This window comes from Amblyraja radiata, chromosome 35 (genome assembly GCF_010909765.2).
Source record: "Amblyraja radiata isolate CabotCenter1 chromosome 35, sAmbRad1.1.pri, whole genome shotgun sequence".
NCBI classification, from domain to species: Eukaryota; Metazoa; Chordata; class Chondrichthyes; order Rajiformes; family Rajidae; genus Amblyraja; species Amblyraja radiata.
This window is the reverse complement of record NC_045990.1, coordinates 333,999-359,341: the sequence shown is the minus strand read 5'-3', so window position 1 is coordinate 359,341 and position 25,343 is coordinate 333,999. Positions and strand designations below refer to the sequence as shown.

Here is a 25,343-nt window from a genome sequence, read left to right as displayed (position 1 = left end):
CACCAATAAATGCTGTAGTGATAAAATGAACCTCTCAGACACTTGGACTGCATTATTATAGTCTCTTCAGTAGCCATGCAGAGGAGTAAAGTGTGCTATAGTGAGAGGTGTTGGCTTAAATGGCTGCGACATCAACTAAGGGGGCTTTAAGCTGCACGTTATGTATTATATCACAATGCTGAGAAACCATTTGTTAGTGGCGTGCATTAAATTGTGCCTAGTAGTAATGGAATTATAGACTGTACATTATTGATGGTGCTGACATATCACTAACAATGTATCGAATAATGTTTGATAGGGTTTACTGAGGTTGTGCATTACAGCGAGAGAACAGAGTGATTCATTTGGTTTACTGATCAGAGGGAGCCACAAACAACTGCAAACTAAGAGGTGAAGATCAATGAGTGAATGTGGCAGTGAAGAGTTGGCTTCCTGTGACTGGCTCTGAGGTCTGCCCTTTGTAGGTCCCAGACCAGAGTTACCATGAAGCTGTACAGAGACTAAAACCCATCACTGGGCAAGCCAAGACAAATCCAGTTCAAAGTTGACCAGTCCTGACCAAAGTTCCACATGGAACATCAACACAAGCCTCAACCATCCACTCCCAACCTGCCACTCTTGGGAAGAGGCCAGCTCAGTCCCAGATCAATCCCAACTCAGTCCCAGCTCAGTCCAAGGTCATCCCTGCAGCCCAGATCACTTCCAGCTCACCCCAGCACATCCCCACAGCCCAGCTGAGTCCCAGCTCGCCCCTACAGCCACCACAGTGCTGGCTGGATGCTCTCTCTCCAGCTGAGGGAAGTGATTGATCACTTCAACATTGTGTAGGATTGGTTGGATTGGGTTGGGGCATGATGTCACTGCCCCAAGCCAGGATAAGAAACAGCCCTGAATCACCACGATACATTAGTACATCAACAGAGGAACACAAGGTCTCTGTGACATGAAGCTTATATACATGTGCAAGGTACATCTCCACACAAGATGTATTCACTCAATAATTCCCATCCACACACTACAACCCTGCCTGATAGACACTTCCCATTGCCAACGGCAGCAATACTGCTGATTGTCTCTCATTCTGCCGCCACTCACATCCCTGCCTCATCGTAGACAGATAGACATCTGGGACCTGCTTCAACGAGCCGTGGAAGAACGAGGCGCTATTCTGTATTAAATGCAGTGCAACGTACAACGCAGTAGGTTTGGAAGTAACACTGATGGATGAGGTGGGATTGCCGCTTTAACTCCTGTCTGCGCGAGTGTTTTTGGTTATGTGGCCCCTTTTTGGTGACTGCTGGACTTTGCCCCCTTTGCTAAGCGGTTGGATGTCAAGTGCTGGAAGTTGTCTGTGAAATGGTGATCTGCAATCCCTCAGCTCAGTGCAAAGATTGGAATATCTGTCCATTCACTGATATAAACCATGCCATGTGGTGAAAGCCCACGGACTGTTACATGGTGGGTAGTGGCCGTGCAGAGGGCGATAAAATGTCAGCCTTGCTCACGGAGCGGTCAGTATGTAGGGGCTACAATGCCAATCTACTGTCGGCTCCCAGCCAACCTCATCCCATGGCTTTGAATGGAAAGGTGTTTGTCATGGAAGGACAGCAGACAGATGTCCTGGATAGGACAGGGTTGGAGGGATGGGGGCCAAACGCGGGCAGGTGGGACTAGTGTGGCTGGGGCATGTTGGCCGGTGTGGGCAAGTTGGGTCGAGGGGGGGGGTTGGTCCCACGCTGTATCACTCAATGTGATGAGTTTGTCCCTTCCCCAGTGACCAAGACCCCCAACAGGCGGGGAGCTCGGGGTTCTGTACCTGTGGTCGTTTGTGGTCTAGGTGAGGGTGTACATGCCTCTGATAGTAAACGTGACGTGCCCTGTTCTTGATATGTACGTGAACATCTGTGTGCGTGTCTGTGTACCTGATCAAGGAAGGCTCTGGGCTAGTTGCTTGGACCTGTCTGTGGCGATGGTCCTGTGTCTGTGGACATACTGCTGTGCTGGGCACTGCTGTGTATGAGGGAGACTTGTGTGTGTCGTGTAGTTGTAATTCTCAACTCTCTCAGACATATGGAGACTGAGCAGAAGACGGTGGAAGTCTTTGTTGACGTGACGTGTTGACTTGGGACTAATGGGCTGCAAGGTACACACGGGGAAGTGGAGGAACTCAGTGGGCCGGGCAGCATCTGTGGGGGAATGGACAGGCGACGTTTCGGGACGGGACCATTCTTCAAGTGTGGGTGATGACTGACCCACTGTGGATGGGATGGACACGATGGCTCACGCCTCTTGACCTGTCATCTCCAAGAAGAGGTCCATGCCTGTCCCACAATGGTGGAGCAGGGAGGTGGTCAGTGTCTGTGAAGTCCCTACAGGAATAACTATCTTGTCACCATGAATCCTGTCGTGAAATGATATGTGAGCTCCCTGCTGTGTGGCGCCGCTACACCTGGTGTCACAGACAGGGTTGTAGGTTGAATCAGGGTTCAGCTTGGCCACAACTTGGGGGTGAGAGCAATGAGGTTGTGCCGTCCAGGTTTACAAGGACCTCGCAGTCAGGAATGGCCTGGAGTTCCCCAGTTTGATATTGCCATCGCGTTCTGCCTAAGATAGAAAATGCTGGAGTAACTCAGAGGGTCAGGCAGCATCTCTGGAGACCATGGATAGGTGACGTTTTGGGTTGGTACCCTTCTTCAGACTGCGTCTGGCTGTTGTTCGGAACTTGGTCAGGAGTTGACTGAGGGTCTGCTGCCCATTCTCGGAGTGGCCACAAACGTGTGAGGGTTTTCAGAGAGAACTGGGGAAGAGAGATAGATGGCCACCATGGAGCTGTGACCTGGAGAGGTGAGGAGACGTGGGACAGGTACAGGTGAGATAGGAAGTGTGAGGACAGGACAGGTGGCCGGTCCAGTCACATGCAGGGTTGGGAACAGCCTCTCCAGCTCCACACCATGGGGGGGGGGTGATAGAGGGGAGGTGTGGGGGGGGGAGGGGGAGAAGTGCAAAGCTTTCCCGCTAAGGCATCCACAGGCTAAACCATTCTCGCCTCATTAAACTGACGAAGACCATCATGTAAACAGCTTAATTCTAAATATGAAAGAATCTCATGCTTCAATTTTATTTTATAAATATATGGAGGCATCAAAGCACATTCTACATCATCTCAGGAACCTGTGTGCGGGGCGATCGGTGGTCGCGTTTGAATGAAGGTTTAGAGGGGCAGAGACAGCGGAGAGAAACTCCATCTTTGAGCAGAGAGGCAGAGGGTTGAAAGATCCAGCCTCCACGACTTGCAGCCTCGACATTAATGTGTCTGTATAAAAGATCCCGGGCAAACAGTGCCATCAAGGCACGGACACGCAGCCGGCTACAAACTACTCCGCTCACTCGCGTTATCTGGTGAACGCCAGAAACATTATCCTTCACGGTTCTCACACAGAGAACGGCCACATAACGATCATTAAGAAGCTATAAACGCGTCTCACCAGTAGTTTTAAAACAGGGGGCGCCGCCACTTTACTAGCATTTCATCATTAATGGGGAACCCATTTGGAAAATAAATAGTTCAACGCACAGACACAGTCCATGTGCAGCATGCTACTGAATGGCAGAGATATCCAGCAGATATTCCCTGTCCGACAATGTCCTTTAACGCCTCTGCACGGGAACAACGCCAAGATTCTTCGTGTAAGCATCGTTACAAAATACTAATTCTATCAATAATATCACAGCACAATAGTTCACACCCAAACTATTCCTTAATCGAGATCCCAGACTGCGGCCTATGAGCTGCAGGCGACAAACTCTCTTGGCAGCGGCGACCACCCAAGACTGGGGAAATTGATTACAGTAAATGCACTTTAGTGGTGGACAGACTACAGCCCATGCTTTAGCTGTAAAGGTATTGCACATTTTTCTTTTTGTTGATCTTGGTTAATGAAACCGTGGAAGGAACAAGGAAAAAGAGAAAAAAAGGTAAATTAATTAATGAGCTGCAATTCATAAATATTCCCCATCAAAATATTTTTTTTTTCCTATGTCAATTGCAACCACACGACACTTCTGAAAACAGGTCTTAGTGAAAATGTTCTAAGTTTCCCAGCTTTCTGTTCTGCCCATCATTACAAGAGAAAATCACCTTCAAAGAAGGCAGTTATAAGTATTATTATTAATATTAGGCTGGGTTGAAAACCCCCTGCGTAGTATTGATTTATAGGTATTATAGTCATATAATAAGAGCTATGAAAAAAGTATTCAAAGTTGTTTATGAAATAGCTTCCTGGTTATTTGTTGTAAGATGTCCTGTATCAATATAACGCTAACACTGGCTCTTGAAAAAGTCTGTTTGATTCACTGTAAGCCCAGGTATATTAATGGATATTTTTTTGTTTTTTTTTTGTTTTGTTTTGTTGCTGTGAGTGTGTTTGGTGAAGTACTGATCATTTTGTGTTGTGGAGGGGCGCGTGTTTGTGTTGCTTTCTCTCTCTCTCTCCACGGGGGGGGGGGGGGGGGAGGGGGGTGAGGGGGGGGGGGGGGGTGAGGTGGGGGGAGAGCCCCTTCACGACTTGTGTGTCTTGCTGGTCTTGAAGGAGACCTGCAGAACGCGATCGCCCAGGCGGTAGCCGTTCAGGCTGGCGATGGCCATGGCTGCCTCGTCGTAGTTGGTCATGGTGACGAAGCCGAAGCCTTTGCATTTGTTGGTGTTGAAGTCGCGGATCACCTTGACGTTGGTGACGGCCCCGAACGGCCCGAAGAGTTGCCACAGGACGCTCTCGTCTGCCTCCGGAGACAAGTTGTAAACAAAGATGCACCAGCCGGTACCTGTGGGACCAGACAAGTTGACGCCCGCCAAGCTGGTCATGCCCTCGATGGTGATGGGGGAGAACCTGGTAGACAGAGAGAGAGGACTGCTTGGGTGTGAATCACGCATTGTACCACATTGCATCACACAAACATCAGCAGCATCTACATTGTTATAGGAGCAGAATTACCACGGACTATCCTTAATCGGCCTTTGCTGGTTTTACCTGGCACTAAACCTTATTCCTTTATCACTGTAAATGGCTCGATTGTAATCATATATTGTCTTTCTGCTGACTGGTTAGCAGCAACAGCTTTTCACTGTACCTCGGTACACGTGACAATTATCTGGTGAGCTGAGCAGGAAGTTGATACACTAGCACCATCCCTCCACACCCTGTCTGATGGTCAGTCCACATGGTCCAGAATCTCCCACTAGTTTATGTTCATGAATAGAATTAGGCCATTCGGCCCATCATCTTCTCCGCCATTCAATCATGGCTGATCTATCTCTCCCTCCTTACCCCATTCTACTGCCTTCTCCCACAACACACAATAGACAATAGGTGCAGGAGGAGGCCATTCGGCCCTTTGAGCCAGCACCGCGATTCAATGTGATCATGGCTGATCATCCACAATCAGTACCCCGTTCCTGCCTACTCCCCATATCCCTTGACTCTGCTATCTTTAACTCTAACTCTCTCTTGAAAGTGTCCAGAGAATTGGTCTGCACCATCTCTCAATGCAACCAAGGCCGTCTCAGTGGGGAAATATCGTACGTGGTTTGATACACAATATATGGGTGTTGGTCCAGAATCATGGGATATCGTTCCTAATCAACAGGGGAATGAACAGAGAGATGTGGTTTCCTCACTGCCTCTCCAAGGACAACTTGTTGGGTCACCATTTAACACAGAAAACTCAGGTATTAAAAAGATATAGAAATTAGAACAGTGCAGAAAGGGAACAGGCCCTTCGGCCCACAATGGCCATGCTGAGCATGATGTCAATCTTCTCTGCCTGCAAGTTATCCATATACCTCCAGCCCCTGCGTGTCCATGTACCGATGTAACGGCCTCATATGCACCACTAATATACCTGCCTCCACCACCACCCCTGGCAGATCGTTCTAGGCCCTCACCACTCTGTTTAAAAGGAAAACAAACTTGCCCTGCACATCCCCTTTACAATTCCCTATATACTTCTGTGAAATCTCCCTTCTACCTCTGACGTTCTACAGAAAACAATCCAAGTCTGTCCAACCTCTCCTCATATTTATAGCCTCTAATCCAGGCAGAATCCTGGTAAACCTCCCGTGAACCCTTTCAAAAGCCCCGACATTCTTCCTATAAGGGGGCGAGAGGAACTGCAGCCAAACCAAAGTCCTATAAAGTCGCATCATGACTTCCTGACTCTTGCAGTCAATGCCCTGACCGATGAAGTCAAGTGTACCGTACTCTGTCTCAGGGTGAGATATTCAGTTAAAACATAAACTAATCTATTTACCTCAAATTCACATTTTTTTGCAATGTTAAGAAACACATTATTTCTTAAGTGTGCAGCAAAGCCAACAGACAACATATCGAGGCATGAGTTATGAGAAAGGTCCAGGAATAGAAACTGTAAACCATTAACTGAGAAGAATAAATGTGTGAGATGCTGAGAACAAGGCACTTAAATAAAAGCAGGGGTTAGAATGTCCAGCAATACAAATGAGCCACAGATCATGCTCCTTGGAACTAAAACCCACCCGTGTTGGGGAAGAGAATGTTTGTTCAGAAATATAACAGAGAATTTAACAGTAATTCAGTCAATTGTGTAACTACAATGGCAAAGACTGCATTATCTGGGCACCCAAGTCCACAGTGTAGGGGCGTGAGTGAGGGGAGGTATGGAGGTGAGGATTAGGACAAGATTAACATGAGGTTACCTGGCGACAGGTAGTCAGGTGGTCAGGCACTGGAAGGTGTGTTCTGCAGGCAGTCGGCAAGTGGATTAGAGGGGAGATGAGGGGTTAGTGGACCAGAGGGGAGGTGTGTAGCCAGTCTTCCAACAGTGGTGACGTTGAATCGATTGCACGAAGGAATTATTCTTGATTAGAACGGGTGTCAAGGGTTACGGAGAGAAGGCAGGAAGATGGGATTAGGAGGCAGAGATCAGCCATGATTGAATGGCGGAATAGACTCGATGGGACGAATGGCCTAATTCTCCTCCTATGACTTGTGAATATTCAACAGATTCACTTTCTGAAGATTGTTGGGAGGGATGGAGAGAGAGGGAGAGCAAGGGTTGAAGTTAGATAAGTCAATATTCATACCGCTGGAGATAGAGTGGATGTGGAGAGGATATTTTCACGAGTGGGTCTAGAACCAGAGGTCATAGCCTCAGAATAAATGCACGTTCCTTTAGGAAGAAGATGAAACAATTTATTTAGTCAGAAGGTGGTGAATCTATGGAATTGAATGGATATTCTTAAGGCAGAGACAGTTAGATATATTCTTGATTAGTACGGGTGTCAGGGTTAAGGGGAGAAGGCAGGAGAATGGGGTTAAGAGGGAAAGATAGATCAGCCATGATTGAATGGTGGGGTAGACTTGATGGGCCGAATGGCCTAATTCTGCTCCTATAACTGGTGAATATTCAACAGATTCACTTTCTGAAGATTGTTGGATACATCCTTAATGGGGAGCAGAGAGAATGGCTTGGACTCGGACCTGTCCGACTAACAGCAATGGTGGGACAGAGAGCTTCTACCAGCTGTAAACCTCATAGTGATGAGTTTATGTTGTCTGTTGCCAGCCTGGGAACAGCCTTCCTGTCCTTATCAGCTTAGTTTATCTTAGAGATCCACCACGGAAACAGGCCCTTCGGCCCACTGAGTCCATACTGACCATCGATCACCCATTCACACTAGTTCTATGTTATCCCACTTCTTCACCCACTCCCTAAATACTAGCGGCAATTAACCTACAAACCTGCACGTCTTTGGGATGTGGGAGGAAACCAGAACACCCGGAGGAAAAGTGTGGTCACAGGGAGAACGTGCAAACTCCGCGCAGACAGCACCCGAGGTCAGGATGGAACCCGCGTGTCTGGCGTTTTGAGGCAGCGGCACTACCCGCTGCACCACCTTGCCGCCATTGCCGTCTCTGGGGAAGAGGGAGGTTGTCACCGTGCTGTTGAGGGGGCTCAGGGGTGTGTGTGTGTGTGTGTGTGTTAGCCTGGTGTGGTGTGGAAATTATGTACAGTGTGTAAACTAAACTGGAGAAAATTCTTAAGGGGTTGGACAGGCTAGATGCAGGAAGATTGTTCCCGATGTTGGGGAAGTCCAGGACAAGGGGTCACAGCTTAAGGATAAGGGGGAAATCCTTTAGAACCGAGATGAGAAGAAACTTTTTCACACAGAGAGTGGTGAATCTCTGGAACTCTCTGCCACAGAGGGTAGTTGAGGCTAGTTCATTGGCTATATTTAAGAGGGAGTTAGATGTGGCCCTTGTGGCTAAGGGGATCAGGGGGTATGGAGAGAAGGCAGGTACGGGATACTGAGTTGGATGATCAGCCATGATCATATTGAATGGCGGTGCAGGCTCGAAGGGCCGAATGGCTTACTCCTGCACCTATTGTCTATGTATCTATGAAACATGGCTGAGGGGTGGCAGACTGGACACATGTCTCTCCAATCCTGTGACTGGCATCTATTGGGGAAACATTAGCAACACAAACAAAAGTCGAATCCAACAGAACATAAACCTGAGGGAAAGCAGCAAGGGACAAGAATGTTTGTTTGTTGCAGAGAATGTTGAGAATCACTGGTGAGATGGAACAGAGACAACGAGGCAGGTTGGTGTGAGTCAGCTAATGTAACCAAAGTGTCTGTGGTTGACTGGTAAACAAGAGCTAACAACAGGTGAAAAAAGGCATCAACTTTTACTGTCCGGGTTACTGAGGCAAATGTTGAATTCTAGACCTTTGGTGGGACATTAATTACCTCTTCACGCCGTACGCCATGTTCAGTAAATTGTCCAGCCTGTAAAGTAACGGGAGAGGGAAGGTGTTAGTAACTGAAAATGCAGCAGTTTTATCTGGTCAGAGAGAGAGAGAGAGGGTGAGAGAGACAGAGAGAGAGAGAGAGAGAAAGTGAGAGGGAAAGAGAGAGAGAGAGACAGAGAGTGAGAGAGAGAGAAAGAGAGAGGGAGAGGGAGAGAGAAAAAGTGAGAGAGAGAGAAAGAGAGGGTGAGAGAGAGAGAGAAAGTGAGAGGGAGAGAGAGAGAGAGATTGAGAAAGTGAAAGAGAGAGGGAGACAAACAGCAGATACGTGGCAATAGAGGTATCAATGCTTTCACTTCAGCTTGGCAGAATCATAACATGAAGATGATTTCTGAATTAAAACAACAGACTGTTCATTGATAATTAAACAGGTTTGACACTGTTTGGTTGCAGCAGTTATAAAAGGTTTTAAAGTTGCTTTCTTGTTAACCTGTTGAATCATCTCTTACCAAAAGCATCTCTGAAACGTACGTACATTTAGTAAGAGGAATATTTTATTGTCACCTGTGACTAGACCCAGTGAGATTCTGTACTGCTAACACAATGTATACGAATAGCGGTCACCTCCGGCACTGACAAAGTCACAAAGCACGCCGGCTTTGGAACCTGTTAGATTGTACAGTACACCATAGTCACTCCCCGCAGTGGTGGTGGATGTTGGGGGTGGGGAAGAGCATTCACAATCTACTGGGCCTTAGAGGACATGTCCAGAACTGACCAGCAGTAACAGTGACCCATAGTGGACATCTTAGCACTAACTAGATGGGGTCACTGGGCCTTAGAGGACGTGTCCAACACTGACCAGAGGGGTGACACTGGCCAATGGTGGACACTGAGTAGCAGTAACACTGGACAATGGAGGATATCTCTATCACAGACCAGTACAGGTCCTGCACTACCAGCCAGCACCAGCATGTCCTTACCTGAACCTCTGTGCCTGGTGGTGTAGGGGGCCTGGGTATCTCCGGCTGCTCGACTGGTAGAGTTGAGACAGCAACGCTTGGCCTGTCTTTTGGCTCGGGTTGTTTGCAAACTTCACTGTGATTGGTTCAGTTGCTCCAAGGGGTTTCTGGCCATTCAGCCCTTTAATTGCTTCCTCTGCTTCTATCCTTTTGTCGAATCGTATAAAACCCACTCCTCGGGAGACTCCTGCAAGGGGAGAGGCAAGCGGTGTGAACATGAGTGTGAACAGAAGAAAAACCTTGCACACAAGGTCTGTGTGAACCCATTCATTATTCTATAACCTACCCCTTCGTGTATCGTTGTACAGTCTCCACTGCCTCCTAGTCATGGGTTCAAGCTCCACTCCAGAAACATTATAGATTCAGGAGAAATGTTTGTCACAGAGGAGGCCATTCAGCCTATTGTGCCTGTGCTAGCTCAGGCGAAGCTGTCAGCTCTAATCTCAATTCTGGGTGTGGTTTTCAGAAATCATAACGAGCAGAATTAGGCCATCCGGCCCATCAAGTCTACTCCACCATTCTATCTCTCCTTCTCAACCCCATTCTCCCAGCCTTCTCCGCATAACCTTTGACACCCCTACTAATCAATAACCTGTCAATCTTCGTTTTAAAAATACCTTGTCCTCCACAGTCCTCCAAAAATGACTTGTCCTCCACAGTCTTCTGTGGCAATGAATCCCACAGATTCACCACCCTCTGACGAGTGAAATTCCTCCTCATCTCCTTTCTAAAGGTACATCCTTTTATTCTAAGGCTGTGGCCTCTAGTCCTCGACTCTCCCACTAGTGGAAACATCATCTCTACACGGGTCAATGCTCTTGGTCTGTTGATCGAGGTACATGGCTCCCCCACCACTCTCTAAAGCCTCGGCTATTGGTCACCAAACCCTCTGGGTTACACAGTTTGCCTAAATACCCCTCTAATCCCTCTGCCAAATACTTCTATCCTGCCCGCTTGGTTATTGAAACAAATCTAGGCAGATGCTTCTGCAAGTGTGCGCTTCAATGGGGATGTCAGGGGTGTTAGAGGGTCCTGACCCGAAACGTCCACTCCTTCCTCAGATGCTGCTTGACCCATTGAGTTCTTCCAGCACTTTGTCTTTTACTGAAGCTTTTCACTGTACATGTGACAATAATAAACTAAACTGAACATGTAGGAAGGAACTGCAGATGCTGGTTTACACCGAAGATAGTCACAAAGTGCTGGAGTAACTCAGCGGGACAGGCAGCATCTCTGGAGAGAAGGAATGGGTGACGTTTCGGGTCGAGACCCTTCTTCAGATGTGACAAGCAGGCCTCGCTGGCCCCCTCTGGTGGACGTGCGTGGATCAGGGAGCTGTCCGTGGTACCCAGTGTTTGGGACCTTCCGACATAAACGTTGCCCCTTACCACACCACCATCGCCCATACTTCAGTAACTCATCTTTCCACCAAACACATTAGCGTTCCCCAAAGGCATGAAATAACCTCTTTCTTTCTTGAACCCGTACAATCTTCTCTCAAAAGTTTCTCTCTTTCTCATTTTATCTCTCATTTTTTTAACTCTCTTTCCATTATTTATTTTTGTCTTTCACTTCTTTTTTCTTTCCTTTATTTCTTTTTGTCTCTTCCTACCCTCCCAATGTTTCCTCTTCTCCTTCTATCTCCTTGGAGTATAGTTTACACTCTCTCCTTAAACTTTCCCTCTGATCCTTGCTTGACCAGGCTGCGGCTCCACCACATTGCAAGGTGGATAGTTTTGGTTGCTGGCTGTCTTTAGTATTTGATTAGACTAAAAGATCCTCATGAAGAGGTGTGAACAGTGAATGTACAGGAAGACCTGTGAGTGGAATCTGAACATATACTCAGACGGACGCAAGATGTCAAAGGTTTAAGACAGTGATGAGTAAATTTAAATCTCTTTAAGTGAAGACAGACCCAACCTGGAATGAATCTCATTGTAGACAAGGCAAAGACAAGGAACAATACATCACCACAATAATATATAACTGTAGAAATAGCCTTGGTAAACTAAATGTTGTAATCCCCAATACATGGTTGCCATGACATGGTTGGTTCATATAGAACAGCATCATGATAACAGGAATGAACAATTCTTTACACCATTCTCTAAAGAAAAGAACATGATGGAATGAGCGTATTTTATATCTGATTATGTGTAGGAAGAAACTGCAGATGCTGGTTTACACCAAAGAAAGACACAAAATGCTGGAGTAACTCAGGCTGGAGTAACAGGCAACATCTCTGGAGAGAAGGAATGGGAGACGTTTTGGGACAAAGCTCTTCTTCAGACTCTCGACCCTAAATGTCACCCATTCCTTCTCTCCAGAGATGCTGCCTGTCGCACTGAGTTACTCCAGCATTTTGTGATGATGGTGTCGGCAGTGAGCAAGACTCTATCCAAGATCACAGTCTCTGTTCCCAGTGGCCCTATTGGAGAGACCACACCTGTGTCCTACCTGTAACTTGGTCGACAAGGATGCGGGAGGTGATGATTCTGCCGTACTGTGAGAAGAGTTGCTCCATCTCTTTCTGGCTCATGGTTTTCGGGAGGCCACTGACGTACAGGTTTGCGTCTCTGATGGAGGCAGAGCTGGGACGGGCGTAGGAAACCTGGAGGAGGAGATCCGGTCAGTTGTGCTCAGTATGTGCGGCATAGTGTCATGGAGTCACAGACTGAGTCACAGACTGTGTCACAGATTCACAGAGTCAAAGACTGAGTCACAGAGTCACACAGTCATGGACTTACAGAGTCACAATATCAGAGAAACAGGCCCTTTAGCCCACCTTGTCCATGGTGACTGAGCAATATCCATTTGCCTGCATTTGGCCCATATCCCTCTAAACCCTTTCTATCCATATATCTATCCAAAGGTCTTTTAAAAGTGGTAAATGTATCTGGATATCAGCTTCCTCTGACAGCTCATTCCAGATACGAACTACCCTCTGAGTGAAAGAAAAATGCCCTTGAGGTCCTTATTAAATTCTTATTAAAGCTCGCCCCTCTCACCTGAATCCTCTACCCTGGGCAAAAGGCTGTGGGCATCCACTTTATCCTTGCCCCTCATGATCTTGTACACCTCAATAAGGTCACCCCTCAGCCTCCAACACTCAAAAAGAATGAAGTCCCGGCCTACCCGCTTCTCCCAAACCTGCAAGCTCAGAGTGAAAAACATCATAACAGCATCAGTGGAGTCACTTGGTGGGACTAGGTGGTCTACTCTTGCTGCTACTTCCATGGGTCTTGTGGAAGGACAGTTGTCCTACTAAAGCTCACCCTTGCTTGGAGATACATTGGAGATACATTGGAGATACCTAAGACTGTTCTGTACGCAATGGGGACCTCCGGCATCAATGTTCATTTGAAAATCAGTCCAATTAAATGTGAAAGATGTGGTGGGATAGAGGTTTCAGCCACTGCTGTTTTGAAAAGGTTCGGCTAAATCGAAATGAAAGGCGAACACTGATAATATATTGAGAAGGTTTGAATCTCACTTTCAGCCGATGTTGCTGATGTGTTAAAATAAGCCACTAATTGCCTGCTACAGTGAACAGATTGAGCAGTGGAGTCTTGTCGAAGTGACCTCCCCATAATCCATCACACATTACAATCCAAGCTCCATCCCTGGAGAATTCCCAGGCTAATTTTGCCACGGTAATAATGCAATTCCTCCATCTGTCGGGCAAATTGGCTTTTAAAAAAGTCGCTCATCTAATCCGATGCACAGAAGGCAAAGAAAGGCCAGCGTTATGAACTAAGGCACTCATTACAGTGACATCCCATGGGACGAGGTGCAAATTGGTGCATAAATTAACCCTAAGGGATCCTGGTCTCCATGGCAACCTCCAACACACACACATCCTTTCCATCAAAGACTCGGCCTCCCGATCCTTACAACAACTAAACGAAGATGAAGCAGGGAGGGAGAGCCGTGATCTATGATCTTTGGTGGGGAGAGAATGAGCTGGGACTCTGCCTGAAGGTGAAAGTCTTCTTCACCTCGGCAAGGCCATGTGTGGTCACTCCAATACCTGGCCTTGGTCAGTGGTCAGAGAGATGGACATGTGGCCACGTGTCTGACCATCTGGAGTGTTGGAGCAGGAGGGTCATTGTTGGTCAGGGGGACCACTGTGTCTGTCAACAGTTCCTGTGCTTGGTGCCGCAGTGGGCCCCAACCTTTGCCTCCAAGTCCCATAATCCAACCAGTAGCTCAGCACTGATGTAAGGTGGTGAAATTAACCCATGACTCAAGCAGTACTTGAGACAACAGTGCAACAGGTAGTACCATTGCCTCAATGATCATGTCGCCCGGATTCTGACCGCGCGGAGTTTGCACGTGCTCCCTGTGGGTTTGAATCTCCTCCCACGACCCAAGGGTTCAAGGGTCAACAGGTTAACTGACTACTGGACTTTCTCTCTCCCACCGGTCAGTGTGGGGATTTGTGGAGAGTTGTGGTCGGTGACCAAATGAGACTGGTGTAAGTGGGTGTTTGTGGGCCAGTGTAGACTCGATGGGCTGAAGGGCTTGTTTCCGTACTCTATGACAACTATGCCAAGGAACTGTTTTGTTTGACCATTAAACTGAGACCTGTCCAGTGTGATGGCCAATCCTACAGCTGAACACCAGCTATCAGTTATTGATTCCTTTGTCTTAGTGGGATCTTGCTGTGCACAGCCTGGTGATTGACTTCCACATTCTAACCATGACTGGGTTGGGACAGCTTGGCTAGTGGATAGTCTAACGTTGCCACGTAAAGTCAGACTCTAATGCTAACCGTAATAAAACAACAATGTAGAAACAAGGAACTGCAGATGCTGCTTTACGAAAAAAGACACAGTGCTGGAGTAACTCAGAGGGTCAGGCAGCATCTCCGGGGAACATGGATAGGTGACGTTTCGGGTCGTGACTCATCTTCAGACACCGCACTGTAGAAGTGTTATCTATCCATGTTCTCCACAGATGCTGCCTGACCCACTGAGTTACTCCAGCACTCTGTGAAACGTCACCTATCCATGTTCTCCACAGATGCTGCCTGACCCACTGAGTTACTCCAGCACTCTGTGAAACGTCACCTATCCATGTTCTCCACAGATGCTGCCTGACCCGCTGAGTTACTCCAGCACTCTGTGAAACGTCACCTATCCATGTTCTCCACAGATGCTGCCTGACCCACTGAGTTACTCCAGCACTCTGTGAAACGTCACCTATCCATGTTCTCCACAGATGCTGCCTGACCCGCTGAGTTACTCCAGCACTCTGTGTCTTTATTTAACTAAATGCCGGCAAGCCAGACAGCGAGGATCGATAGTGGTGTGGACAATATCTCTGGGGTCACAAGTACATCATTGTTACCTCCTGTTTAGTGGGGGTTGTAATTAAGTGGCAGCCTGGGTTTGGAACAGATTTGCTGAGGTCCCATCTGGTGCTGGGAGAAGCTAATTGCCGTGGCTCGTGAGGGGAGAGGCCCTCACTGGGGAATGGGATTCGACACGCCTGGGTCCCGTGACGTACGTATGCTCTGATGTGTGCTCGATCTGTGCCCCACTTTCTGACATATGGCCAGCAACATATGTGTACCAGAGAACACTCAGCAGGGTCACGGAACAATGGCCCAGTGATGGAAACTCTCTCTTCCCCACACCCTGCCGGCGTTACGCTCATTTGCCAAATCTGTCCCGAAACTGTTCAGTAAATACCCCCCCCCCTGCAATGAAGGGGATCCCTGAATATTGCTTCAAAGGCAAGGGGAGGTCGGACAAACTGTGGAACATCACAGGCTATGGGGATAACTGACAGAAGAACATAACATTATGAGAGGCCGAGACACTGTGGACAGCCAGAACCTTCATTCCCAGAGACTAGAGGGCACAGACTAGAGGGCATAGCTTTAAGAGCAGAGGGGCAAAGGTTAAAGGAGATGTGCGGGGCACAGAGGATGGGGGGGGGCAGATGTGATAGTGGTGTTTAAAGGGCTTTTAGATAGGGACGTGGATATATCGGGAACAGAGGGATATGGATCACCAGCAGCGGATGAGATCAAGTTAAGGTGGCATCATGTTCGGCACTGGCACTGGCACTATGGGCCGAAGGGCCTGTTCCTGTGCTGTACTGTTTTACATTCTGTGTCAGTTTGAATGAGAGAGCACAATGGCAGAGTTTTTGAAGAATGGGAACTTTGCAGATAACTAATGCCAGAAACATCCCACAAACAAGATTGAGATTGTTTGTAATGATGCTGCAGCCCCAGCTACACTAGTCCCACCTGCATTTAGCCGATATCCATTCAAACCTCTATCCATGTACCTATCTAAATGTTACTGGATTTTCATGACAATTCTGTAATTTTCTGGCCATCGTTACCTGGGTCAAGTAATTTATTTTTCAACATCAGTACAAAAGAACCATCATTAACAAATACTTTGGATGTTCCGTATGGCCCATATCTATGTAAATGTTACATTTCACATCAATCATATCACCCATCTTGTATAGAACATTGAAGAGTACAGCACAGGAATGTCTGTACCAAACATGTTTAAACGTTACGTTAAATCGTCTTTGCTTGAATACGATCCATATCCCTCCATTCCCTGCACATCCGTGCCTGTCTAAAAGTATTTTTAAAGAGACTATTGTATGTGCCTCCACCATTTGTGACTGTGTCTCTGTGTCTCTGTGTCTCTGTGACTGTGTCTCTGTGTCCCTGTGTCTCTGTGACTCTGTCTCTGTGTCCCTGTGTCTCTGTGACTCTGTGTCTCTGTGACTCTGTGTGACTGTGTCTCTCTGTGACAGTGTCTCTGTGACTGTGTATCTGTGTATCTGTGTCTCTCTGTGACAGTGTCTCTGTGACTGTGTCTCTGTGTCTCTGTGTCTCTGTGACTCTGTGTCTCTGTGCCTGTGTGACTGTGTCTCTGTGTCTCTGTGACTGTGTCTCTGTGACTGTGTCTCTGTGACTGTGTCTCTGTGACTGTCTCGGTGTCTGTGTCTCTGTGTCTCTGTGACTGTGTCTCTGTGACTGTGTCTCTGTGACTGTGTCTCTGTGACTGTGTCTCTGTGTCTCTGTGACTGTGTCTCTGTGTCTCTGTGACTGTGTCTCTGTGTCTCTGTGACTGTGTCTCTGTGTGTCTGTGTCTCTGTGACTGTGTCTCTGTGACTGTGTCTCTGTGTCTCTGTGTCTGTGTCTCTGTGTCTCTGTGTGTCTGTGTCTCTGTGACTGTGTCTCTGTGTCTGTGTCTCTGTGTCTCTGTGTGTCTGTGTCTCTGTGACTGTGTCTCTGTGACTGTGTCTCTGTGTCTCTGTGACTGTGTCTCTGTGTCTCTGTGACTGTGTCTCTGTGACTGTGTCTCTGTGACTGTGTCTCTGTGTCTGTGTCTCTGTGTGTCTGTATCTCTGTGACTGTGTCTCTGTGACTGTGTCTCTGTGTCTCTGTGACTGTGTCTCTGTGTCTCTGTGACTGTGTCTCTGTGACTGTGTCTCTGTGACTGTGTCTCTGTGACTGTGTCTCGGTGTCTGTGTCTCTGTGTCTCTGTGACTGTGTCTCTGTGTCTCTGTGACTGTGTCTCTGTGTCTCTGTGTCTCTGTGTCTCTGTGTCTCTGTGTCTCTGTGTGTCTCTGTGTCTCTGTGTCTCTGTGTCTCTGTGTCTCTGTGTGACTGTGTCTCTGTGACTGTGTCTCTGTGACTGTGTCTCTGTGTCTCTGTGTGACTGTGTCTCTGTGACTGTGTCTGTGTCTTTGTGTCTTTGACCATTGCTGGAGCTATGGGTAGTGGTGATCATTCCCCTGACCCATGCTTTGTTGATGGTTGGAAAGCCGTGGGGTGTCAGGATGTGGCAGGAATTCGCGCTCCCTGAGTTACAGCAGCAAGAGGAAGCGACGCAATTCCCGAGGCCTCTCGTCTCCGCTGTATATGGGGAGGAGCGGGGAAAGATATCGAGTCCAAATACATAATTGTAGAGATGTGGAGCTCGTGCTGCTGAAGAGAGTTGCTTTGACAGCTCAGTGAACATGTGTAGCATCACTTTAAATCTTCTCCCAGAATAGCACAACCCAGAATATTCCATCTCTGCATTATAAATAGCAACCAGTGTGACTTATTCATGGCGCTGCTGTCACAGCTCTTTATGTAATTGGGTGGTGAGTGCACACTTTGTGTCTCTGACATGCAGATTGTTGGCTCCTGTCTGAGTTCCCCTCCTCTCTCTGCTCTCCATCACAAGGCCCAGGGTAGGTCCTCAGATCCTGGCTGTAGATCGAGCCCCTGCTGCCCCTCCCTCACGGTTCCACAGCTGGGAACTTGCTGGGAGTTGGGACTGAGTGACGTTGTGGGCCATTACCCTGTCACTCTGAGCCCATGGACAGTATTCGGGCTGAGGCAGAGAGGTCAGAGCTGGGGCTGGCATTGGGGTAAATGTGGGAGGAATCGGATCTGAGAGGGATTCACTGGGAGCAACATTGGAACTCTCCCAGAGAGCCATGGATGTCCTGTGGTTGAGTTCCTTGGCTTTAGGCTTCAAGGCACATGGAGAGAGGGCACTAGAGCAGGGGTGAGAGAGGGCACGGCTCAGACCTGTGCCTTTCTGTGTGTGTGTGTGGGTGGGTGGGCTGACCAGAGGCGAGAGGGGAAGCGAGGTGTTGGTGGCAATAGTGGGGATGAGAGATGGGGAGATAGGGGATGAGGAGAGATTAGGGTGAGTTTTGGAGAGAATGATGCAGGAGCAGTGGGAAGTGAGGAATTGGGAGCGGGAGATGAGGAGGGGAATAGAGAAATGGGACAGAGGGGTTGAGCTGGTTGGAAGTGTGGGAGGTAGTGGACTGGGTTCTGGAGCACGAGGAAGGGTGAAGTGGGCTTTGGGAGACAGAGGCAATGGGAGAGGTGGGCAGGAGGTGCAGTCGCTAGTGTTTGCTAGGGGGTGAGGGAGAATGGGGAATGAGGTGAAAGGAGGGATGCTTAGGAATGGAGGGAGGGGAGAGCTGGACCAAAGGGAAGAATCACAGACCATGTATCAGTTGTGTCACAGCCAATATGCCCATTAGGCCCATGCCATGTTCTGTTCCAGATAAGGTTCTTCACTGCATCATTGGCCCCACTATCAGTGTCTCTGCTCCCTCCCTGCACAGTTTATTTGGCAGATGGAAGATGTTAGCACAAGTTCCTGCTTACCTTGATGGTTTTAGTCTGCAGCTTGAGTCCGTTTAAAGTGTTGATGGCTTTGTCAGCATCATTTGGATCCACATAGTTCACAAAACCGTATCCTAAGCTCTGACCTGCAGGGAGAAGGAGGTGAAGGTTAACGTTCCAACAGGAAGAAGGAAGCAAGTCCATCAGTACATGGAGTATGACAGCATTGCCATTCCTCAGCACAGGACCTGACGTAACATTTGATCGGACTCATGTAAGGGTGATTTACCTGGATAGCAGGCAGAGCAAGATTAATCGCTGTATATCGGTACATGTGAGAACAATATGCCAATCCCAATATCAGGAGTTCCCAGTTCCACTGTCAAACCCGTTCATGGGGAAGTCTAGCATTCACTGCCTGCGTGGATAACCATTGAGAATGTGGCGTGAACTGCTGTAAGTGGTGAGATACCGTCAGGCAGGCAACACCAAATGGACAGCCCTAGGTGTCCAAGTCAGGACGGTGAACGACATGGACAATGGTGATGAGGATCCCATGTTCCTGCCCCACGTTCTTCTCATGAGCAGAGACTGTGGGGTGAGGGCAGAGGCTGTGGGGTGAGGGCAGGGGCTGTGGGGTGAGGGCAGGGGCTGTGGGGTGAGGGCAGGCGCTGTGGGGTGAGGGTGATCTGGTTGAAGGGGCTTTGATGAGTTACAGCCGAGACACAACATTGCAGTAACTCAATATTCCATTCACCGAGAGACAGTCAAACACTTTGTTTCATGTGCTATCCAGGTAACAAACAAAAATCCATACCTAATTACAATGAAACTCATCCATGATACATCAGGAAGTGACAGAGCAAGGAGACAGTGCAGGAATTTATGTTATAGATGCAGATTAAAAAAGTGCATCTAAAAAGACAATCTGAACACTCCACGTCCCCACCAGAGGGGTCGGGAGGGGATATTGTTAAATACCGACATGGATGATGGACCTTCTTGCCTTTCCATCACTTTCAATGTTCCTACCGTAAATCCAATGCCAAGAACTCAAATGTGAGGCATGGGTATCAAAGCTATTGGCCAACATCCCATTGTGCACTGTTCAGTGGGAGGTTGCCTTCTGCTAGTGTGGGCTGGTGTTGGGCTCCATGCTGGTGGGAGCCCAGATCCAGGGGTGTTGGCCTCATCATTGGCCATTCCTGGCCTGAGGGGCCTCCTTGTGAGAGAGGTCAGGGGCAATTCTTTCACTCAGTGGGTACTCTGTATCTGGAATGAGCTGCCAGTGGAAGCGATCGAAGTGGATATAATTAGGACTTTCAGAGGACATAGATACATAGATACATAGAAAATAGGTGCAGGAGTAGGCCATTCGGCCCTTCGAGCCTGCACCGCCATTCAATATGATCATGGCTGATCATCCAACTCAGTATCCCGTACCTGCCTTCTCTCCATACCCCCTGATCCCTTTAGCCACAAGGGCCACATCTAACTCCCTCTTAAATATAGCCAATGAACTGGCCTCAACTACCCTCTGTGGCAGAGAGTTCCAGAGATTCACCACTCTCTGTGTGAAAATTTGGACAGATGGACAGATATTTGGATAGGATGGGTTTTGAGGGATATGGGCCAAATGCAGGCATATGGGATGGTCGGCATGGACAAGGTGGTCCGAAGGGCCTGTTTCCATGCTGGTCAGCTCTGTCACTCCATGACTCCTTGCCTGTAACGGCGGGAACAGACTGAGCAAGACTCAGTCAGCCTTTGGAGATCCGACCTGCTTCCTTGGTCGGGAAGAAAATGTACAAATCTCCTGGATGTGTGGGTGGAGGAGTTCAGAGACACTTCCTGTACAAAGATCTCCTGCCCAGAAAATATTGTCGAGGTTTTGTGATGCTATTTTTGCTCACATTTTTATAGAGTGCTGTGTTGTCATGACGATACCACACAAATTGTGCATGTGTAGCTGCCTCCTGTAGGCAGGTACAAATCTTTCACAGACGATCAAATTCACCCAGAAAATCAATGTTTTGGCTGCCTCTGTAATGTCTGCAATTCACCCAGAATATTTAAAAACATTTGTCTGAATCACTGAGTCTAGCTTTACACCCAGTCACCAGAGTTCCTCTTATCCTTGTTCGAATGCATCGAGCTATCGCACTTGCTACTTTACAGACCCCGAACTGAACATTTGTCAATTAAATGTATTTAACTAGTGCCTTCCCCATCCTCACAAAGTCCCACCCAGTTGAAGAGTTACGGTCCATACGCAGAAACAGGCCATTCAGCCCAACCTGTCCATGCCGATCACCGTTTATCAATACAGATCCTGTTTTTGTATTTAGTCAGTCGCCTTCATTGCCTCAAGGATTCAAGAACTTGTCCAGATGCTTCTTAAATGTTGTGTAAGTCCCTCAGGCAATGCAGTGCGCTCCAGGTTACACCTCCTCTTGCTCCAAGCAAACCTCTTCCTCAGATCCCCTCTAAGCCTCTTATTTTCACCCCCAACCTCTAGCCTCTGGTCTGGGGAGAGGTTTCTCAGTAGCCACCCTATCTCCACCTCTCATTATTCTGTGTCCCTTAGCCTCCTCTGTTGCTGTGTGGTAAGTGTTGCCTCAGGTGTTGATCTGTGCTCAGCCATAAGGTCTTAGGTGATAGGAGCAGAATTAGGCCATTCGGCCCTTCAAGTCTACACCCTTCAATCATGGCTGATCTATCTATCCCACCTATCCCCATTCTCCTGCCTTCTCCCCATAACCCCTGACACCCGTACTAATCAAGAATCTATCTATCTCTGCCTTAAAAATACCCACTGACTTGGCCTCCACAACTTTCTATGGCAAAGAATTCCACAGATTCATCACCCGCTGGCTAAAGAAATTCCTCCTCGTCTCCTTTCTAAAAGATTGTCCTTTAATTCTGAAGCTATGACCTCTAATCCAAGACTCTCCCACCAGTGGAAACATCCTCTCCACATCCACTATCCATGTTCTACAAGCCAGGAATAGCCAGCTAAACCATAGATTATTGGTCAGGGAAATGCAAGGATTAAATAGACCTGTTGGCTACTATGGAATGTCCCTTATGTAGGTACTGTAGGTGGCAGGAGTAGGTGATGGCATGTGCGAGAGAATAGGTTGCAGGCAGATTTTCTCCAGAGTAGAGGGCCTCGGTTTAGGCTGAGGGGTTGGGCATATCCACCCTGGGGGAAGAGGTTCTGACTGTCTAAGTATCTGGTCTCCGGTACCATCGGGGGCAGAGTATTCCAGAGATTCACCACCTCTGAAGGATGACATTTCAGGATGCATCAGTTTTAAACATCTGACCCCTCATCCTATGGCCATGTCCCCTTGGCCATGACTCTCCCACCAGCGAGAAACAACCAGATGGGATTGCCATTGGCGCTGGAATAATTTGTTGGCAATATTAGTTTGCTTCACCTCCCATTTACCACAGAGATGTAGCACAGAAACATGCCATTGAGTCCATGCTGACCAGCGATCACCTGTACACCTGAACTATCGCACACACTAGGGACAATTTACAATTTTTACTGAAGACAATTAACCTGCAAACCTGCACGTCTTTGGAATGTTGCAAGAAACTGGAGCACATATGGGGAGAACATACAAACTCCGTACAGACAGCACCCATAGTCAGGATTGAACCTGGGTCCCTGGCGCTGTGAGGCAGCAACTCTACCGCTGCACCGCAGTGCCGGCCAAAAGCTGGTCAAAACCGCCAACTCCTTAAAGCCGAGGCCAACCTTTCTCAGCGTGTCTGACCAGTGACGGTAGACTCCCATATGTGGAGTCATCTGAAATCAGGGAAATTAGATTTCAAATCACGGATCTGATTCGATGTGAATTGTGCGACAGACAGACAGATCGCTGCAGCCGGACACTTGTTGTGTTGGGTTCATTGTACTTACAGAGAACCAAAGTCTTGGCATCATGTTGACTGAAGCATTCTTTGCTGCACTAATTCTGAATGTCCACAAAACAAACCAAAATAAACCAGATAAATAGAGCCCTGTATTACAACTGAAGCTTTGACCAGCTGCTCCTGATGTCCAGTATTGCTGGTCACAGCTACTGACCATCTCCGACACCAGATCCCACAATCTGACCATTGCTATTCCACAAATTCACCCGAGGGAATTCACAAATCCTGACCCAAACATTCGAGATACGGCTTAAAATTCACTCTCACCGAATTTACACGAAATTAAAGCAAATTGGTAAAATCTGGGCCACAAATGTAACATTTTTATGGAGGTCTGCCTGGCCTTGTCCTCCACAACCAGACAACATTGGTGTTTATACTCTAGATATTGAGGTCCAACCTACTACAGCTTCTGATATTCTGTCCCATCATTTCACACACTGTCACTCTAACACAGTCACTGCTGTCTCACTATTCAACACCCCGCTGACTGCTGTTAATGCTTCTACCTCCTTTAGTTTTTAAACTGTGGTATTTGGCCAACACTCAATATAAATCACCTGCTGAGTTCAATAAATGGAACAGATTAAAGATAAATTCATTTCTATATTAAATCCAAAGTCCTGCCTTTGAGCTATTTACCAGCGAGTGCACAAAGACAGCCACAAAGACACACACTAACCCAAACCAGGGGGCTGTCATTTAAAATGGAGGCGTGTGGAAACCTCTCCTCTCACAGTTGGTGACCCTCGGACTATCCTTGATTGGACTTTGCTGGCTTTACCTTGTAGCAAACGTTATTCCCTTATCATGTATCGGTACACTGTGAATGGCTCGATTGTAATGTGTAGGAAACAACTGCAGATGCTGGTTTAAATCGAAGGTAGACGCAAAATGCTGGAGTAACGGGAAGGAATTCCTTCTCTCCAGAGATGCTGCCTGTCCCACTGAGTTACTCCAACATTTTGTGTTGGGCTCAATAGTAACCATGTATTGTCTTTCTGCTGACTGGCTAGCATGCAACAAAAGCTTTTCACTGTACCTCAGTAAAACTGATGAATCTCCGAAATTCATTGCCCCAAAGATGGTGGCGGATGGATTATTCAATATATTTAAGGTAGACAGATAAAAGAAGAAAAAAGAGAAAGAAAGAGAGAATAGGGACAAAAGGAACTGCTGATGCTAGAATCTATACCAAAGAACAAAGTACTGGAGGAACTCAGCATGTCCAGCAGCATCTGTGAAGGGAATGGATAGACGATGTTTCGCGTTGGGACCTTTCCTCAAGACTAATAAAATCCCCTATCCATTACCCTCCACAGATGCTGCCTGACCTGCTGAGTTCCTCCACACACTGTGTCTTTTTGTCCAGTGCTTTCTGAGCACTGTCTCTTCCTCCGCATCATGGAGAAAGATGAAAGGACAGATCTCTGCTCAGATGACCCATTCCGTCACTCCACATGTTGGGATATCACAACCATTCTTCATCGAATCCATCACCCATTATCTTATAGAAACATATATAATTCTTCAGGGATAGGACAGGCTGGATGCAGGAAACATGTTCCCCATGTTGGGGGAGTCCAGAACCAGGGGTAACAGTTTCAGAATAAGGGGTCGGCCATTTAGGACTGAGATGAGGTCCACCCATTTTCACCCAGAAAAAAAATCTTGTGATTCTGTGGAATTCTCTGCCACAGACGGCAGTGGAGGCCAATTCACTGGATGTATTCAAGAGAGAGTTAGATTTAGCTCTTAGGGCTAGCGGAATCAAGGGATATGGGGGGAAAGCAGGAATGGGGTACTGATTTTGGATGATCAGCCATGATCATATTGAATGGCGGTGCTGGCTCGGAGGGCCGAATAGCCTCCTTCTGCACCTATGTTTCTATTATATTGAGCACCAGCATCTGATTATGGACCAGGCACCTTGTGAGACAATAAAGCCCAGTTCTAAATATGGAGCTGATGTATCATCAAGGCCTGAGGTTGCTGATGAATTAACATCACGAATGAGAAATCACAAGACGTTTGAATGTTTCTGTCTGATGTTTTGGGTTTCGCCTCTTCCTCTATCTGACAATGCCCTAGGCCCACAATTACCAAGCGACATGTCCTCCTCAACGTGGAGTGAGCTACACAATGGGTTCGTCCAGTCACTAACAGTAACAAACCGGTCAGAGAAAGTCCTCTCCATGGCCAGAGTTCTCTGAGGAATGACATTGGGTCCTGTGTGGGATTAATGTAAAACTCCAAGCTGTTGTTTCTGCCCATTATCCAGTATATTCACACATTGGTCCCTAACAGTACACAATTTCAAACTATTTTCTTTGCCTTTGTCCAGAAGGGTGATATATATGTGAGGAGAATACAGGCATTTGTCCTTTTTATCCCCCTAATATCAATTTAATTGTCACACTTTTGGTGGTGGATGTACGGAACGAGCTGCCAGAGGAGGTAGTTGAGGC

At 47.6% G+C, this 25,343-nt stretch overlaps 1 protein-coding gene across 7 annotated transcripts in view; it reads right to left on the bottom strand.

The window, feature by feature from the left end:
* Nucleotides 1-4,338: 4,338 nt before the first annotated feature.
* Nucleotides 4,339-25,343, bottom strand: part of LOC116991799 (ELAV-like protein 2) — a 114,483-nt gene continuing 93,478 nt past the window's right edge. For 6 of the 7 annotated variants that reach the window (XM_033050742.1, XM_033050743.1, XM_033050744.1 and 3 more), the window contains exons 3-8: nt 18,970-19,073; nt 12,267-12,420; nt 9,771-9,996; nt 8,789-8,827; nt 4,525-4,907; nt 4,339-4,494 (exon numbers count right to left, since the gene is read on the bottom strand). In XM_033050742.1, the coding sequence (XP_032906633.1) occupies nt 4,559-4,907; nt 8,789-8,827; nt 9,771-9,996; nt 12,267-12,420; nt 18,970-19,073 (872 nt within the window). In that variant the 3' untranslated portion in view covers nt 4,339-4,494; nt 4,525-4,558. The remainder of the gene's footprint in view (nt 4,495-4,524; nt 4,908-8,788; nt 8,828-9,770; nt 9,997-12,266; nt 12,421-18,969; nt 19,074-25,343) is intronic. The other variant, XM_033050741.1, reaches the window with a different exon arrangement.